The sequence below is a fragment of the Eublepharis macularius genome, chromosome 3 (genome assembly GCF_028583425.1).
Source record: "Eublepharis macularius isolate TG4126 chromosome 3, MPM_Emac_v1.0, whole genome shotgun sequence".
NCBI lineage: Eukaryota > Metazoa > Chordata > Lepidosauria > Squamata > Eublepharidae > Eublepharis > Eublepharis macularius.
Genome location: NC_072792.1, coordinates 141,403,873 through 141,423,046, shown reverse-complemented (window position 1 = coordinate 141,423,046; position 19,174 = coordinate 141,403,873). Strand labels below are relative to the sequence as shown.

The following is a 19,174-nucleotide window of genomic DNA, read 5'->3' as shown; positions in this document are numbered from 1 at the left end:
CCTTTTCCCTGCAAGAGCAGTATGAACCACAAGGGGAAGTGGAAAACCCCCAATCAACTTTCCAAAGATAGCAACATGCATGGAAGCCTCTGGGGCCCTGACAACCCCTCAGCAATGTTAACAGGACACACCAGAGGCAACCATTCTGTACAAATCAAAGCTTCCTCCTATTCTTATGAACCACCACGGACTCATCCAAATGACGGTGCAACAGGGAGAACCCCATCTGCACTGGGAAAGATGTTGCAAGATCAGAGGCTGCCTCACCTTGCCATGGCTCTGATGTTATCTTCACATGTACAGCAAAGCCTAGAGGCTTCAAGGAAGGTCTGGATCTTTTCAGGATTTTCCCTCCAATGTCATTTTAAAATCTGGGACAATTCAGTTGGACTCAGAAGTGCCCAACGCTGGATTCCTACCTTGAAATTTAGAGTCTGAACATGGTATTACTAGAGATTGGCCAAAATACCATTTGGTTAAACCCATATGTGCTGATGTGCCCATTATATCTAACATAATACAATCTATCTGTGATTGGCACAAAGTATCCTTTACTGTGGCCAAAACATGTAAAAATTACTCACATTAGGCGATGATGATTTTTTTGGAGACTGTACATTCAACTGACTTGAAAAACCATCACCTCTTCTTTTTCTGCATTCATTATTTTGAAAGCGGGTTTCCCTCAAACCAGGAGAGGCATTCTTTGAATCATTTCTTCCTCTCTCTTGATGATCTCTTTCTTTATTCCTTATGCTACAGTCTTCATTTGAAATTTTTAAAAAAGGAACAGTCAAGTATAGGCAGATTGAAATACACATTACTTACTACTTAAGACCCACTACTTAAGGCATAATAGTGTTAAAAAGGACTAAAAAGGACTAAAAACCAGTGTCTTCACCCTACCACCCTAATTTACTCCATCTAGACGTTCTATTTGGTTTCCCAATTCATGTTATGTTTAGAAACACTTAAAATCTACCTAGTTTCACCTTTACCTTTTTTCACCAGATGTAAGGCACACTCAAATGGTGCCACTTTTATACGGCATTAAATATATCCGAAATAATTAGGTCATTACAATACAGACTACACAATAGTTAAATACATCTGATATAATTAGCTCAATACAATATATAATTAGCTCAATACTACAGACTATAACTAAACTCAAAGCATAGGCAAATACTAAAAGAATAAAATAGGAAAATATCCATCCTGTTCTCCTGTTACTGAGTGTAGGTAACTAGTTAGGTAGGCTAACTTATATTTAGGGTTAGGCTAATTTTAAATTTCTAGTACCTTAACAGGAATAAACTCTACTACATTTGTAACAGAATGCTTATCTGCATCTCAATAAGGCTTTTTAACTGTCCAGTCAGTGTCAACTCTGAGCAGCTCCAAGGCCTTAGATACTGAGACCTAAAAATAGAGATCTCTCTTTTGGAGAGCCTGTCAATTAGTGCAAATAATGTATATGGGTTCTCCTCCCTTTTAATCTCACTATCAAGGAATGCATAGACTTCTCTTAGAGTTTAATGTTTATTCTTTATGGAAATAAACTCTAATTTTTTAATAAAGCAAGATATCAAACACAAAAGGATTAAGATAGAATCTATAAGAATGGAACAAATCCATGCAACAAGGATTAATTCTCCTAACATCTCTCAATTACATCTAGGATTGATTCCAAGTCAGATTTGCTATGAAATGCACTGAATTTTCAATAAGCACACGAAGTGTAATTTTATAAGATTTCTTTCAGAAAGCCCGAACTCCTTATCTGCGTGGCATCTTTTATACTAATTGACATGCTATCTGCTGAGAAATCTAAGACCTTTCACACTTGACATCAATTTATTGATTTATTTATTTATTTATAGTCCGCCTTTCTCACTGAGACTCAAGGCGGATTACACAGTATGAGATTAGTACAATCAGTAACAAGTACATTTTAATACAGTATCAAGGACATTTCCATAAACAATGCCATAGAGTAAATAGATACAAGTTTAAAAGACATAGTATTAGCAAGAATCCAATATAGAGTAGAAAAAATACTCAAACAGAACATAATCAATTATAGGACTAACATCAGACAACATGGAGCACTGGTGGTACATAGGAGTACATATATAAAGCAGCAGATAATATGAAAGGCAATATAGTGATGAAGTCTATGGTCCCTAACTCATTAGCGAAGCACCTGAGACCCCACCCCTACAATATAGCCCTCCGATTTGAGTAAAAAGCCTTTTTGAATAAAAATGGTTTTAGATTTAGCTGATTATTCAAATTTTCAGTCAAGTGACATTCTACCTAGCCAAAAGTGATGCTATGTCCAGATGCAAGATAAGCTACAGAAATCATTAGAAGGTGACAGGAAAATTTAAGTGAGCAGATCCATTCTAGTAACTAAAGAACCATTTATCTTCTACTGCTCAGTACTTTTAATTGGCTGTCAAAGATGAAAGGAATATCTGTATGGTTATACAACCTGTTGAAAAAACTACATTAAAGTTCATACAGAGTCCACTAGAATACATGTGTATCACTAAGGTATAATGTGCTCTAATCCATATTCTTGTTACACATTCAAGTAAACATGCTTAAGATTGTTGTCTAACAAACTCTCATTAGGACTCAAAATATGAGTAACATGGTAATTTGGGAGATTAATTTCAAGAATGAAATGATTAATTATAATAGCGTGGATTCCTGTTTGTGGAAGTGAAAAGATTTGTATAATCTGTTGAAAATAAATTAGGGTCTATATCTTAAACTGGTCAACGAAGAAGTCTATCTCAGCAAATCCAATCAATTTAAATGTCATATCAAAATATTAAAACACATTACAAAATTTCTTAATTACAAACCTTGTAGCACCACATCACATCTTCTCAGAGTCAGCATTGAATTGCTACTTTCTGTACCTTTAGAGGGTTTCAGAAGATGGTCATCTGGTTTTCTCTGGTATCTTCTATACCTGCGAGGGGGTGTGGGGGGAGGCCCCAAAGTCATTAATTTCTTAAACCATCAGCAATGATTAGTACTTTTTACAGTTCATCCAACCACTTGCTTGACTTGTACCCTTCTCACTAAGCTTAAAACTAATTGACTACTCCTTCAGAAAGAATTCAAGAACGCTCATAAAACTATCATCAACTCAGAGTTGTGATATTTTAGATCACATGTTTAAAATTACATTCCCCTCACTTTTTACGTTGCTCCTTTCTGCCAACATGTAAGTAACGAGAGAAAGACACATATACTAATTTGACTAAGAGTTTATGATGTTATGATTGGGAAATGCAAGATGCCTTGATTAAAACTCTAGACACTGCTCAAGTTAATCAAGACTTACTGGGAGCAAGAGCAGGCTACAAGTGCCACGTCCATTGTGAATGATGTTGATAACTTGCAAAATTCTTTCAGGGAGGTGCCAGCCCTGGCACATGAGAATCTTGCTGCAGCTCAGGGCACTCAGAAACTGTGTTATGATAGAAAGGCATATTCACACACCTTTACTGTACGGGATTCTGTGATGGTGCTGATAACAAGGGAGGACAATTAAGTTTGAGTGGCTGCTGGGGAGCAAGTGAATGACAACTCCCTCACATAAATGCAGATCCCCCATCCCACCTCTAGGGCATAGAGTGTGTGTGGGGGGGGGGTTGATCACTACATGTGAGACCTTAGTAACTAGCTGTTACATATAAATATATATAAATACAATAAGTAGCTATTGAGCTAATTAACTGATTTCCTCAGAAAGAAAGAAAAAGTGGATATTCTTATTTATACTGCAGTGCCCTGGCAATTCAAAGTATTATAAAGTGAATATTAATATATTTGTGTGTCCTTTTAAAAAATGTTATCTTTATCAATATCTAGTTCTTATCTCACCAAGGTGAAAATAAAGATATACAGACAGTTCCTCCACACAAAGAAGTTCCCTGCACACAGAAGACTAGATTCAGGGACAAAAGAACTTAAGTTTTCTTCTTGATTTGCTAGTTTTCTGTATGTGGGGATTTTTAAATATATATGAAAGAACACTGAATTATATGAGCAGCCTGCAGTCTGAAGTGGTAGAAAACAGGCACAGTAGGTATACCTCTTCAGTGAGAACTAGAACTAAGAATAACTCTGATTTCTTCTAAGGAATTGCTTGTACTCTTGGTCCCCAATGGCAGCCCATGCATGACTGCATGCAGGTGACCTTGTGACAGGAAGGTTATTGTGAAGAAGCCCCGATTGCATATTTTGATACTTTCATAGGTGGCTTACAGAGACATCTCATGTAATTTATTTTTGGCCCTTTTCAAGCCATCACAATTGTGCAACTTGTGATGGCTGCGCTTAGGCTTAACAAGAAATGGCTAATCAAAGCATCTATGTGATCCTTGACAGTGAACCCATTTGGATGCCCACCCGATTTTGCTTTCACAAGTGATTAGATGTCTTTGAATTAGCCATGTTTTAGTAAAATATCCAAACTAATGTGCTTATATGCTACCATTTTAGCCAGAATGGGATTCATATTAACAATACTGGAACGAAATCTCTTTAAACTAAGCCTTTCCACTATTGGAACTAAACTTTTTAAAGCAAAACCTCTCCAGGTTAGTTCCATGGGTTCTCTTACGATTAAAAAATTAATTTAAAAGGCAGGATAGAGAGTAGGAATAAACAGACAGTTCTTGCAATGGAGGGAAGTGAGCAAGGGAGGTCCCACAAAGTTTGGTATTGGGACCAGCACTACTTGGTTTGTCCATAACTGCTCTGGAAATGGGATACAGCAGTGTAGAGACCAAACTTTCAGATGATACAAAATTATTTAGGATGGCAAAAAGCAAGGTGAATAGTAAAGAGCTATGAGAAGTTCTGAGTTGGGCAACAATGTGGCAAATGCAGTGTAAGTGTATGTTATGCACAGTAAGTGTATGTTATACACAGCGAGCAACAAATCATGTGCAGTACTGCTGAAATAGATAAACTGCATGGTGGGGATTAATAGGAATGGGTCTGAAAATTAAATGGTCAATATTATAATGCCCTTATACAGAGCTTTGGTGCAGTTTTATTTGGAGTATCATGTAGAGTTCCAGTTGCCATATCTCATAAAGGATATCACAGAGTTAGAAACAGTACACAAGAAAACAACCAAAATGCAACTTTCTTATTAGGAAACACTGAGGAGTATGAGGCTCTTCTGTCAAGAAACAAAATATGGCTAAAGGGAAATATGGGAGAGATTTATAAAATTATGCATGGGGTGAAGAAAATGGATAGAGAGTTTTTTCTCCCTCTCTCATAATCCTAGAGCTTGAAGTCATGTTGATGGGCAATAGCTTTGGGGCAGACAAAAGTAAATAATTCTTTACTCAATCAGCAATTAAATTGTGGAATTCACAGTCAGCAGACAGTGATGGCCAAGAGTATGGATAGCTTTAAAAAAGCACTGGACAGATTCATGGCTACAAGCCATTGTGACTAAAGGGAACCTCCATATACAGAGGCAAAAAACCTCTGAATACGAGTGCTAGGAGGGAGCATAAGAGAAAGACCTTAACTTGGTTGGCTGCTGTGTAAAACAGTATGCTGAACTAGATGGACTACTGGTCTGATTCAGCTGGGCTCTTATGGTAAACTGCTATCCACGTCAACACAAAGTGTAATTCAGCTATGAAACCCAGATATAGAGGCTGTGAAGAATCAACTAAAGACAGGAGGCCCATTCTAACAGCTCCTTACACATGAATGATACACACTTTTCGGTGTCCAAGATACTTCTATGCACTGCACTGTCCTCACATGCAGAACGGCTCTAAAATGTGAAACAAATGAAAATGCCAGTGATTGTAGCGGAACTCCATGTGTGGTTTGGAGCTTTATTTTAAGATAAAAAACCCCAAAGGTTCCCAATAAAGCAAAATAGTAAAAATTCCCTTCCAGTACTGGACTGACTTGTCCACTCAGCAAAAGACAGTAGAGACCCCCTCACCTCTGCAGGAGTATACCGCACACCCTGCAGCTGTGGACAAGTTTACATCGGGACCACAAAGCGTAGCATCCAGACAAGAATAAAAGAACATGAAAGACGCTGCAGACTTGGCCATCCAGAAAAATCAGCAGTGGCTGAACATAGGCTAACTCAAACAGGACACAGTATCCTATTCCAGGACACTAAAATACTGGACAACACTTCCAACTACTTCATCAGATTGCACAGGGAAGCCATTGAAATTCATAAGCATAAGCACAATTTCAACAGGAAAGAAGAGACTTTAAGAATGAATAGAGCATGGTTTCCAGTCCTGAAAAACACCAGGCTAACAAAACACTCTATACCCGACAATAGTCCTGCAGAGAAAATTAGGATATCAAGCACCAATCCATATGCAAAAGAACCCCCTCAGGATGCAGCGAAGCCTCCCTCCATTAGCATTCCACACCCTGGGAAACTCTTACAGGATGACTCAGCCCAACCCCACCTTCCGAAGTAGATATAAATGACCTGTCAACATCTTTTCCACACTGTGACACTGAGAGATCACTGTCTTTTGGTGCTACACCTCTGAAGATGCCAGTCACAGCTGCTGGCAAAACGTCAGGAACTACAATGCCAAGACCACGGCAATACAGCCCGGAAAACCCACAACAGCCATTGTTCTCCGGCCGTGAAAGCCTTCGACAATACAAAAGCTATTACGTTTATTCAGCGAAACCCAACTAGTTTCAAGTATAAGCATACAAAAAAATTTCATCTTTATTGATCATTTTGTGTTCTTACTGTCTTGATCCTTTTCACTGATGTTGCAGGTATGTGAAATAGAAAGGTATTTATAAATGAATTAAAAACCTCAAGTTCGTAGCTGCCTTGTACTTATATTCTATAAATCTTAGTCTGTGAAAACATTGGCTTTAAAGATTCCTGATGATTATTTATTCATTTTCTGTCTGTCTGCAGATAGAGACAAGGAAGTCTCCAGACTTAATGGGGGATTCTGAGAGGCATCATCCTGCTGTAAGATTCCCCCTCCTGAAGGGTTACCAGCACCTTGGTTGGCAGAAGTCCAACACAGCTCCAAGGGAGGCAGAGGCAGGGCAGGATTTCATCAGTGGCTGGAACCATCCCTGACATCTTGAGAGGGCTGTTCTTCTCACAAGAGGTCAGCAGTAGATAAGTATGAATGGCTTGCTGACCTGCCTAGGAAGAGCATTGGTGAGGCTTCCAGTTTCTCTCCCCAAGCTATGCTGGAGAGGAAAGGAAGAGAGGAGGAGGAGCAGAAATAAGGGGCTGAAGAATCCCCCTCTTTTCTACTCTTAAGTTATTCTGAGCACTTGTAGGCTCCTGTGGGAGTCTCCTGGGACTAGGCCAACAGAAGAGCAAAACCGTGACACCATGTATCCTCACACTTTCAGATATTATATTAAGAAAAGCCAAACGGCCCATTTCTAGAAATTACATACAAAATAAGTCATTTTGAAGATTGGACCACAAGTGATGAAACATGAACAAAATTTCAGTTTAATGAACAAAAGCTCTCTATGGTTGTTGTGGGTTTTCCGGGCTGTATTGCCGTGGTCTTGGCATTGTAGTTCCTGACGTTTCGCCAGCAGCTGTGGCTGGCATCTTCAGAGGTGTAGCACCAAAAGACAGAGATCTCAGTGTCACCACTGACACTGTGAGATCTCTGTCTTTTGGTGCTACACCTCTGAAGATGCCAGCCACAGCTGCTGGCGAAACGTCAGGAACTACAATGCCAAGACCACGGCAATACAGCCCGGAAAACCCACAACAACCATCGTTCTCTGGCCGTGAAAGCCTTCGACAATACATCAAAAGCTCTCTATCATGCAAGAGAGAAAGACCACTTTAAATATTTTCTTTTTCCATTAAAGTAATTCACTGGGAGCAACAAAACCTAAAGAGATAAATTTATACCCTTAACTCTCAGACCCATTTACCACAAAGGGAGCTCACCAATTAGCCAACTAAAGAGCAATTAACATACTAATCAAACACCATAGTCCTACTCAAGATACCAAAACAGTATTAAAACAGAATATTTAAAACCAATATGCACTCTTTCCTTATTATGTTTTGATCAAGGCCTCTAGTTTACAAACTGAAGGGCAAGTTATTGCCCATGACTTGTTGTCCATAAGTTAATACGGAAATTACACAATGCAAGAGTGATGAATGGACTTCAAGAATGACAGACACGACACATGGCTACTGATTTATCCTAACCCCCGTGTTCTGAACCACTGAATTCTGAATGCAGCAACATACTTTACAAAGAATCCCTAAGCTTCAAGCTTTCTATTATATGAGAGGATATTATAAAAACATAGCTGCTTTTTAGGAAAGTTCTAACAATATATTTTCTTCCATGGAAGCTCTTTAGGAGGAATAATCTGTGGAAAATATGTTAGAACTGACAATCCATGTGATTCTCAATTCCTTGACAACATTCTCCATGAATATTCCTCCATGGCAATTATTCCCAAAGCACATCTATGGAAACTACAGAGGCATTTAAGGATTATTCAGACATGTATGTGAACAAACAAAATACAAAAAAGGTGAGATATAGTTCAAGTTATTTTGAATTCCATTTATTTCAATTAGACAGTTAAGTGTGTGTGTAACTCACTTCCATTGAAATCAGTGGGGCTTACACCGCAATCCTATGCAGTTACTCCAATCTAAGTACACTTAAATCAGTAGATTTAATCAGGTATAACTCTGCATACAGTTCCAGTATTTACATTTAGGGGGCTGTATCATGTTTACTACTTTAAATGTATACATCCTTGTAAATGTTAGTTTCAACCAAATCATATTTTAGCAATATTAATTTAAGGACCAAAATCACACAAATACTGTGTGGAATGACATACCTTTTTGATAAAAAACAGCTTTGTTGAGTACTTATTTTTTGACATGATTCTAGGCTGGCAACAGATGAGGAGGGCTCTTCATCTGATTGCAAGTTGCTAGCATCAGATAGATTTGCATCAGCTAAAAGAGGAGTTTGCACGTATTTTCTTCCTGTTCTCGTCCTCAGAACATTCGTCAAGGTAACTTTGGGTAGCCTGCCATACATACAACAATTAATACTCTAGAACTCATACAAAGAATGTTTGATTGAATTCATGTATCATAAATGTTTGGGTAAACTCAAAATGTTATTAACTATAACTTGTACAAAATTAATTAAAACAGATGAAGGTAAGTAAGTGAAGCGTCCCAAAGGACAAATGAGTCACAGAATAAGGAAAGACCAATTAAAACTTTATTGCTGGACTTGTTTTAGCATCTTAGATGATGGCATTAAATATTATGAAAAACTGCCTTCGTGCATCAAAAAGGTAGCACATAAGCTAATAAAATTAACTATGAATAGAAGTTGAGAGAGAGCTGAATTGGGCGAAATATCAATGGAAGCTAAGGCATGGGCAAAAGCTTTTCTTTTTAAAGTAAAGATTTTAAAATCCGAAGGAGGGCCCACTCTACTTGGACTCATCCAGGCAGATAAATATAATAGTCAATGAGATCAACTATTGGAAAAGAAAATGAATCCCTAGGAATAACAAATAATATGGTCAAGACTTCAGAGATCAAAGATATAATTAAGCAAATAAAAACGTCCATTAGGGCACAGAGGATATGTTCGACTCTTAGGTATTGCCCTCCCGATGCAACTACTGAAGTATTTTGATCATTTGACAGTACTAAAGCTCAGAAGAGCTTTTACTCTGGCAAGAATGAATGCTCTTCCCTCAGCAGTTTTGCTGAGTAGCTACAAGAAAGTACCATATGCTAACAGAACATGTAGATGCTCATATGATAAAATTGAAACCATGTCCCATATTTAGTGAGGTGAGGGCTAGCTTAATCATCCCTCTACTTAAAAATATGGAACTACCTAATATGAAAGTGCAGGTGACATGGTTATTATCAGATACAAATGATTCCATTACTTTTTCTGTGGCAAAATATATGGGGGCAATAATTAAACATCAGAGAAATGACATTAAGTAAGGTTCTTCCCATTTTAATTTCTGATTAAGGCAATAGCCGTATGAAGAGTAGTAGATAGAAAGATAGATAGAACTATGGATAGAAGTTTAAAAAGCTCAAAAAACACACTTTACTATTTAACTACCTATCAGCTGGCAGACTTTATATATAAAAGTCAGCAACAAAACAGTTATAAAGAGTGGTTCTGTCAACTCTTCCAGAAGACACTCTGACAGATATTTCCAGGTGAATGAATTGTAGCTGTTTTTATTAGAGAAAAGAAACACCAAAAATCCCGCAGCCATGTTACCTGATTAGAAATACAACATAAAATAGCAGTAAAATCTCTCTCGAACTATGTACGATTGATACAATGAACTATGCACTTAATGAGTATGTAAGACAATGTCTTCCCATAGTGATCTTTTTGATGAGCAACCTCTGAACTTTGGGGTGCTACAATAGAGTGCCGGTCTATCAGTTCTTTGAAGGCTACTACATTTTTTTAGGCCATAGCCACAGCAAGGTTTGTCTTCTCTCCAATGGAACCGTACAGAATAAAGGGAAAGGGGAAGCTTTGAGAACTAGCGTGTAAACTTTGCTATGTTTGCGTATATCCCATGAGCTAGATCCAACAGTGGAGCAAATACATTGAAGAGGCCTGTGCTGCCAACTCCCTTTCGAGTATAGGCTCTCCTCACCCAAAAAAGTTTCTTTTGAGGGTTGGAACCCTCAGGAATTATTGGTATGCAATTCAGGGGCCTGCAGTAGGAATCAGCTGAAATTTTCTTCCCCTTTGTGAAAAGTTTTTGGCTCTGCTCATGCAAGACAGCAGTTTCAGCTGACCCTCCACTCCCCAGCAGCAGCCTTTAATGCCATATCATACATTATTCCAGTAAGTTCCTAATCCTCATGGCTGGCTTTTGGAAGGAGAGGCCCGCACACTGTTCCAAAAGGGTGGATACTATATGATTCGGGGTCACATCATCCTTTGCCCACAGAGTTCAGTATAGCTAAAATAAACTGTCTGTAGTATAATTTGAATTTAAATTCCAAGTTCATTATTATTCATTCTGAAAAAGTCTCCAACATTTTCAGTTGTGGGTTCTTTGAACTTTCATGTGGAAGTGGATCATATACTATTGGTATGTATTAAGCCATGGTTTAAAAATCATGTTTCAGATGCTAATTTATGTTCTATTAAATGAGCACTGAAAGAAACCACCTTCTAGCTGTTCTCTCATCTTTTTCTATTTCTATATTATCTTCTATCAATCAAATGTTTAATGTTCTGCATTTTGCTGCTGTACATTACGGATATCAAAGAATATTTTCAATGTGAAACAATGTGAGAGGTGCATAAAAAATCCTATGGGAAAAACAAAGAGTTCACAGAGGAATGGGTAAATTGCTAATAGCAACATAACTCTGTCTTCTCTGCAAAATGAATGGTTGAGGAAATAAAGAAGTTCCAAAAATAAAACACCTTACATGAAATAATGTAACTTTCTTTTCTGAAAAAGAGAGATAAAATTGTAAACAGATTTTTCTTGTAGATGAAAATATGTACTTTTTTTAGATACTTAAGAGATGAACTCAATATCTAAGATTCCAAATAGTTACGGAGAAATAACCCCAATAATATTCCTAAGATTTTTTAGAGATCATCTATAATGAAGTTTTACAAGATATCTCAATGGACAAAGTTTGTCTCAAAGTAAATGATTCCAAAAGCAGGTTATAAGGATTCTTCAAACAGATGTGCTGCAAGTAAAAAATGGCTAATTGCCACATTACAACAAAAAATACTCACAGAAAACAATTACATGCATTGGAAAAAAATAAATAGTTAAAGATGTATTATGTTTGAGACAGTCCAAGTTAACCAAACATACCTTTTAGATATAAAAAAGCTTTGGTGAGAAGAACTTAATATTTGCCATATCTCTATACTGTCAACAGATGGTGATGTTTGCCGAGCTGACTGCAACTTGACAGCATGAGATAAATTAGCACCAGTTATACGCTGTGTCTTTATGTATTTTCTTCCTATTTCCGTCTTCAGGACATTCGTCAACATAACTCTGGGTTGCCTGCCATACATATAATAATAGTAATGATAAATAAAGTAATGAAGTCTAAATAAGACACATGAATCCATCAAAGTTTCTTCAGAGGACTTCACTTGAATGATCTCAGTCAAGGATTTGTAAAGAATCTTTCTGAACATGTGGAAATTTAGGTGGATTATCTTAGTTTTCTCTGCTTTTCATCCTAGATAGGCTTTTAAAATATATTCTTCCCTAAGATGCCTTTATTTACTGTGTGTTTAATGTATGACCAGTGTTGTGCTCTTTATACTGATGCTAGAAAACTATATCTGATATTTTGCTTGGAATTGGATACCTGGTATATACTTTATGGTATTTAATCACTTATCGACCTCTCCGGCTCTTGAGATGGAAGCCAGCCCCATGGTTTACCACAGAGCGGACTGACTTAAAGAGGGTTGGAAGACATCTAGAAAGACATTGGCACAAAACCCGCATGGAAGCAGATAGAACATGCTGCAGAACCCGCTGGAGGGCCTATGAAGCGGAAATGAAAGCTGCAAAGAAACGTTATTTCTCAGCAACCATTGAATTGGCCAGTTTGCAACCATCCCAGATGTTTAAGATATCCAGACACCTCTTAACCCTTAAATCTGAATCTTTATATTCCCAAGCTCAGCCGCAAGGCCTTTGCTAAGTTTTTTGCTGATAAAGTAACATGAATATGCTCTGATCTAGATGCTAGCTACAATGCAGACAAGATAGAAGAAATGCTTAATGCACCATCTGGCTTACATTTGGACTGCCTTGAGCCAATTACAATCACAGATCTTAACAGAATCCTGACATCTATGAAAGCCACTACTTGTGCGCTTGATACTTGCCCATCTTAGCTGTTAAATCGAGGACCACATAAGCGAATCACTGAGATCTATTGTAAATCAATCACTAACTCAGGGCATCTTCCCCCAGATGCTCAAACAGGCGGTTATCCGTCCACTAATTAAAAAACCACCCTTAGACAAAAATGATGTGGCCAATTGTCGACCAGTCTCTAATCTGCCCTTTTTGGGCAAAGTAATTGAGAGAGCAGTAGCTGATCAATTCCAGATCTTCTTGGAAAATGCTAGCACTCTAGACCCTTTCCAACCTGGATTCAGACCAGGGCATGGGAGAGAGACAGCACCAGTAGTGTTAGTGGATGATCTCCAGCTAAATATAGACAATGGCCATGCCTCCTTATTGCTCCTCCTGGCTCTGTCTGCAGCCTTTGACACAGTAGACCATGCCATCCTGTTGAGGCATCTAGAGACAAAAGTGTGCATCAAAGGATATGCCTTGGACTAGTTTAAATAGTTTCTCATGCAACGGACTCAAAGGGTTGCTGTCAGAGATCAGCTATCTCCAGAATGGGAGCTATCTTGCGGGGTTCCGCCGGGCACAATCTTATCTCCCAATTTATTCAATCTCTATGTAAAACCTTTAGGAGAACTCATATGCAGAGGACACCCAACTCTATATTGCACTATCCAGGTCCCCTCAGGGTGCAGTAGAAATCTTGGATCACTGCCTGACAGCTGTAGTGAAATGGCTAAAAATGAACAAAGTGAAATTGAACCCAGACAAGACAGAAATAGTGTTTGTTGGGATGGCAGAGATCTTGTACTCCTCATTTTTGATGGAGTTCATCTGACCCTTGCAAATGCGGTTAAGAGCCTAGCGGTTATATTGGATCCCGTGATACTATGATAAAAACAAGTTAAGGCAGCTGCAAAAAACGCCTTTTACAACTTCACTCTAGCCTGAAAGATGGCTTCTTACCTCAACATTATCTCGACAATAGTCAAGACGACTATTGTAATGCACTATACATAGGTCTCCCATCCAAATTAACTTGGAGACTCCAATTGGTTCAAAACGCTGCAGCGCAACTGCTATCAGAAGTGAGCAGCAGCATGAACATCACTCCCATTCTGCATTCACTCCATTGGCTACCAATCAGCTACCGTGCTCAGTTTAAGGTATTGGTTGTCACATACAAAACTCTTCACAGCCTTGGCCTGGCATACCTACAGGACTGCCTCCCCTGCTATGTTTCTCCACGGGAGCTTCACTCATCTGAACAGGATCTCCTGCAGGTGCCACCCTGCACATGGGTGAACAGCAGTCCATAAACGGGCTTTCTCTGTGGAGGCCCCTACCCTGTGGAACGGCCTGCCTGAGGCAATCAGGAGAACCCCCACTCTCCTAGCTTTCCACAAACAATGCAAAACTGAATTATTCAAAAAGATTTTAGTATTGTAGGAAGGGTCTCTCAGATGCTTTGCCTATGAGTTAAGGACCATAGACTTCACCGTTATGTTGCCTTACGTACTACCTGTTGTCTTAAATATGTGCTCCTATGAGCCACTTGTGCTTCATGTGGTCTAATGTTAGCCCCAGAATTGCTTAAGTTCTGTTTCAGCATTTCTTCAACCCTGTATCGGATTCTTACTAATGCTATGTCTTTGTAAAATTGTGTTTATTTACCCTATGTTTTTGTTTTTGGAAATGTCTTTGAAACTGACTGTACTAACCTTACACTGTGTAATCTGCCTTGAGTCTCAGTGAGAAAGGCGGACTATAAATGACATAAATAAAAATCAATAAATATATACATAAATAAATAAATTTACTGTGTTTACATGTGATGAAAGTCAATTATACCTCTACATTGAAGGATTATGGACAGCAATGTTGTAATATGTAATAAATAACGGTGCTGCCTATACCAATGTCTCTGGGAATCATGGAATGATCTAGACAAGGCCAGAGAAATCAAGGCTCCCCCTGGAAGGGAACAGACAATCCAACCAGTTACATTGCAACAGCCATAACTCCTTTCTTTGGGTCCAGCTGAGTTTATTCTGAAATACTCTGTGAATGCAGCAGCACACATGTAGCCTTCCTTTTGGGCCCTTTCAGAAATCCAACTGGAGACCAGGGTTGATCAGCAGTGTCAGAGTAGTATCCTTAACATCTTTAGTACTGTATCTCAGAGACTATTCTCCTGGCATTCAAGAGAAGATATGAATGCTTCATAGAACACAATGAGATTTCCATTGAGGTAATCATGCCTTTATCACAATTGCAACTTGTAAATACTGCCACAAACAGTTGTGTTACAAGAAACAGCCAGATTAAAATTTGCATATAGAAACCTTGGCTGGAATATTTACAGAGGCATATTTACAGAGGTCCAACATATATAAGACAACTAGTTTTTTGTCAAGATATTAAATGCATGTATTTATAGTATGTGAAACATTTAAAGTTTTGAAAGCTAGAAATTCATTAGGATTCATTTTATCAGTGTTACTGAGATGAAAAAATAGTTATTCTATATAATATCACTACTGACATTCTGATCTTTCAAGAATCACTTTACAAAGCTAACAATGCCCATACAATGCCCATAGAAGGGCAGAGACTAGAACCAAAAAACCCCGAACCACGTGATTCATGGTTTGTAGCATTCCATGAACCACGAACTTCCGACTTTTCCCCAGTTCACGAATTGGTTAGTGGTTTGTGGCATTTCAACCGCTTCGCACCGGCTGCTGAAGCCAGAGCAGCAGGAGAAAGGGGCTGTCAGCTTCACTCACCCCACACCGGTTTCAGCCCATCGGCTGAACCCAGCGCTTGGTCTATGAAACTGACAGCCCCTTTCTCCTGTCACTCTGGCTGTCAGTTTCACAGACCCTGCTCTGGGTTCAGCCAATGGGCTGAAACTGGCATGGGGTCTGTGAAACTGTCAGCCTCTTTCTCCTGCTGCCAGCGCGGCGAGAGAAAGGGGCTGTCAGTTTCACAGCCCCCTCACTGGGTTCAGCTGCGGGGTCTGTGAAACTGACAGCCTCTTTCTCCTGCGCAGGAGTGGCAGAAGAAAGGGGCTGTCAGTTTCACAGACCTTGCGCAGGGTTCAGCCGATGGGCTGAAACTGGTGCGGGGTCTGTGAAACTCCGAACTGGCCACGGAACGGTTGGAAAAAGTTGTTTGTTCCATAAAAACGCGGTCCCACAGAACGCGTTTTTCTCTGCAAACGAACCGGCCATTCCGTCCGGAATTTTGTTCCGTGGTTCGTTTCATGCCCATCTCTTGCAAAGACAGTGCACTTCTTGTTGTTAGTCATTCTGGCCCCATACTCCTTTGGTTTTTCTCTGCATACATTTTTGTGCAAAAAATTAAAGGGGTGTGTATGCTGTGACATCACTGATGATGACACTTGAAAGTTTTGATTAAGGTACATGAGGAAGAAAATAAACTGTGTCTACAACAGCAAAAATGCAAAGGGATGGCAGATGTGTGGAAGAACACTACTCAAACCAATTCCAATGCTTATCAATCAACTGCTAAGTAAATCAGGAATGAGTTAAAAGTGTGGAAAAGCTTAGTGAATTTCATACTTAAGAATTCGTGTGCTTCTCTATAACTGCTGGCAACAAAAGCAACTGTTGGATTAAATAATACTACTTGAAACCTACCATGACAGTAAAATGAAAATAATGCAATAGAACAGGCTCTTAAAATGCTGGACTAGAGAAACTGTATGTTTTAGGACAAGCTTTTAATACATATAATTACATTTATGATCTATAAAGATATTTAGTAGCTTCCAATATTTTTTCTCTCTGACATATTCTTCAAAACCCAATATTCCATCATTCCACCAAGAAACAACACAGTACTTTCCAAAAGGTTTCCACAAAATACTGTTTCCTCCTCCATGTCCTCTTATCTGTCATAATGATGGGCATTTCACCATCCCATCTTCTAAATATTAGTCTGAATATATTACATAAATAAAAATGTGCATATCTATGTAGCTATAAGAATAAATAAGACACGGGTATATGAAAGAATGGGGCAGCAGAGCCTGAGAAACATGTTGTTATGACAGGTTAACTTTAAGAACTGACTCATGAGTAAAATCAGTCTCACATGCTTGAGAAAGGTTTCAGCAGGCAAATTGCCCGCACCTGTGTGACCTTGGCAGGGCTTGTGTATCAGCATGTTTTATTTCCTTTTGTAAGTTTCTTGGGGCAGCGGCCACTAATTGGTGTTGTACCCTGATTGGTTGAATCTGCTTTAAGACATGACTGTTTCAGCCACAGGCGTGGCTATTTCCTCCTTTTGCTGTTGGAGCATTGTCTTATTTGGAACACCACTGCCTGGATGGCTCCACCAGCTGCATTAGTCTCCTGGTATCTTATGGACTTTATTGGTGAGGTTCAGCAAAAGAGTTATTAGCCAGTCTAAGTGATTTACTTATCTCTATTTAGCCTCAGTAAGGATTTGTTATTTCATGTATATATGTGCTTGCAAAACTTAACTGGGTAACACCAGCTTTTGTGTTTCTTAAAATAAAATACCTTTTGCTTTGCTTGTTTTGGTTCACTGTCTTTAGCACTGTATATTGTGTCACTTGAGCGAACTCACGCTCACTTTCAGGCTGAAGAGCCTTAGTAAACAGGGCTCCCTTGTGTCTCCAGAGTCTCCTAGGAGTCTGAGCAGCCAGTTGCTGGTTCAGGACAGGAGAAGAACAAAGGGGCAACTCCCTGACAGTATACTTTAAAAGTGAAGTGCATCCTTGAAGGAAAATCAACATTAATAGCCTGATCCGAGACTTACTGTACCAATACAAAAAGAGTCCAGTTTGCTACTACAGACTAACACGGCTAACTTCTCTGGATCTGTACCAATACACATGCATTAGCATGGGGCATACCATTACAGAGAGCAATGCAACATAAAAGAATACTGTATTGTGCTGACATTGAGTTGCATCCAGCACAAAAATTCCACTTGTACTAGAGCTCTTGAACTAGCAGAAGTGTAAAGAAAAATACTGTGGTAACCACTTCTGCTATGTCAAACTTATTGTATACCCATTTGAGTTCCACTTGCACAAGATCTTATGCACCCAATTTCTGAGAACTTTAATCCACAGGGAGAAAAGCACTAGGTGTTGCACAACATCTTGTGCAAATAGAACAGCACTAAGTCTGTTTATGTTTCCGCTTGCTTGGGAGCTGCTGTAGCACGGTAGTTAAGTGGTTCAGCTGCGAATCAGCATTCTACTGGTTTGAATCCCACTACTGCCATGAGCTCAGTAGGTGGCCTTGGGTAAGCCACTTCTCTCAGTTCCAGCTCCCCAGCTGTATTGTGGGGATAATAATAACACTAACTTGTTCACCGCTCTGGGTGAGGCACTAATCTGTCTAGAAGAGAGGTATATAAGCACAGTTATTATTATTATTATTACTGAATCCAAGCCATTGCACTTGCAGAAAACCATCCAAAAGAATTAACATGAATATTCAAAGGAGATAATTTTTTTTACCAACAAAGTTAAAAATAAAAGCTCTTGAGAAAAATGGAACTCAAGGAATTTAACTCACATTAGTTAACAAACACTGCCCTTCTGAAACAGAAGTATTAAACAGGCTGCATTCATACGTCAAAACGAACAGCTTTGTTTAAGCAAGGGTTTGTTGCACAAACTCTACCAGACATTGTCAGTTCTAGGGATGGCAGTCCATGGCAGATAGACCCCCAAACCCCTCACAGCAAGCACTCCAGTGCATTGGTTGAAAAGGTTTTTATTTAGAGATCCATTAAGCTCATGAGTACATCCATAGATGAGTAAGTTGGCAGGAATGGTTATACAAGCATATGCACTATAGATATATGGAGCACAATTCCCCCCTCCAGGCATGAAAATCCTAAAAAGTTCCATGAGAACATAATAGCTTTTGTTTGGACAGAGAAAAGCAGAAGATTACAAGGAATCAAAACTCCCTCTTTCCTTTGTGAAGAGTTACAGTACAGTTGCAAAGTCAACAGGCATACTTTCAGAGATAATAGGCTGGTTACTTTCTCTGTGAAATCAGCATTAGTACTTTCATTTTCAGGCAAGCCAAGGATGGAATGATTATAGTGGCTACATTATATGAGCATGGCATGAAAGCATACAGTGTATCAATGCAGTGAACAGATCAGATACATGAATGGCATGGATGAATAGCATGCAGACATGACAGACATATAT

The 19,174-nt window shown here is 38.9% G+C and overlaps 1 protein-coding gene across 2 annotated transcripts in view; it reads right to left on the bottom strand.

The window, feature by feature from the left end:
• Nucleotides 1–19,174, bottom strand: part of SENP7 (SUMO specific peptidase 7) — a 72,437-nt gene that overhangs the window by 39,150 nt on the left and 14,113 nt on the right. The window contains exons 5-8 of one of the 2 annotated variants that reach the window (XM_054973339.1): nt 11,932–12,129; nt 8,914–9,108; nt 2,877–2,986; nt 585–763 (exon numbers count right to left, since the gene is read on the bottom strand). In XM_054973339.1, coding sequence (XP_054829314.1) covers nt 585–763; nt 2,877–2,986; nt 8,914–9,108; nt 11,932–12,129 — 682 coding nt within the window. The remainder of the gene's footprint in view (nt 1–584; nt 764–2,876; nt 2,987–8,913; nt 9,109–11,931; nt 12,130–19,174) is intronic. The other variant, XM_054973340.1, reaches the window with a different exon arrangement.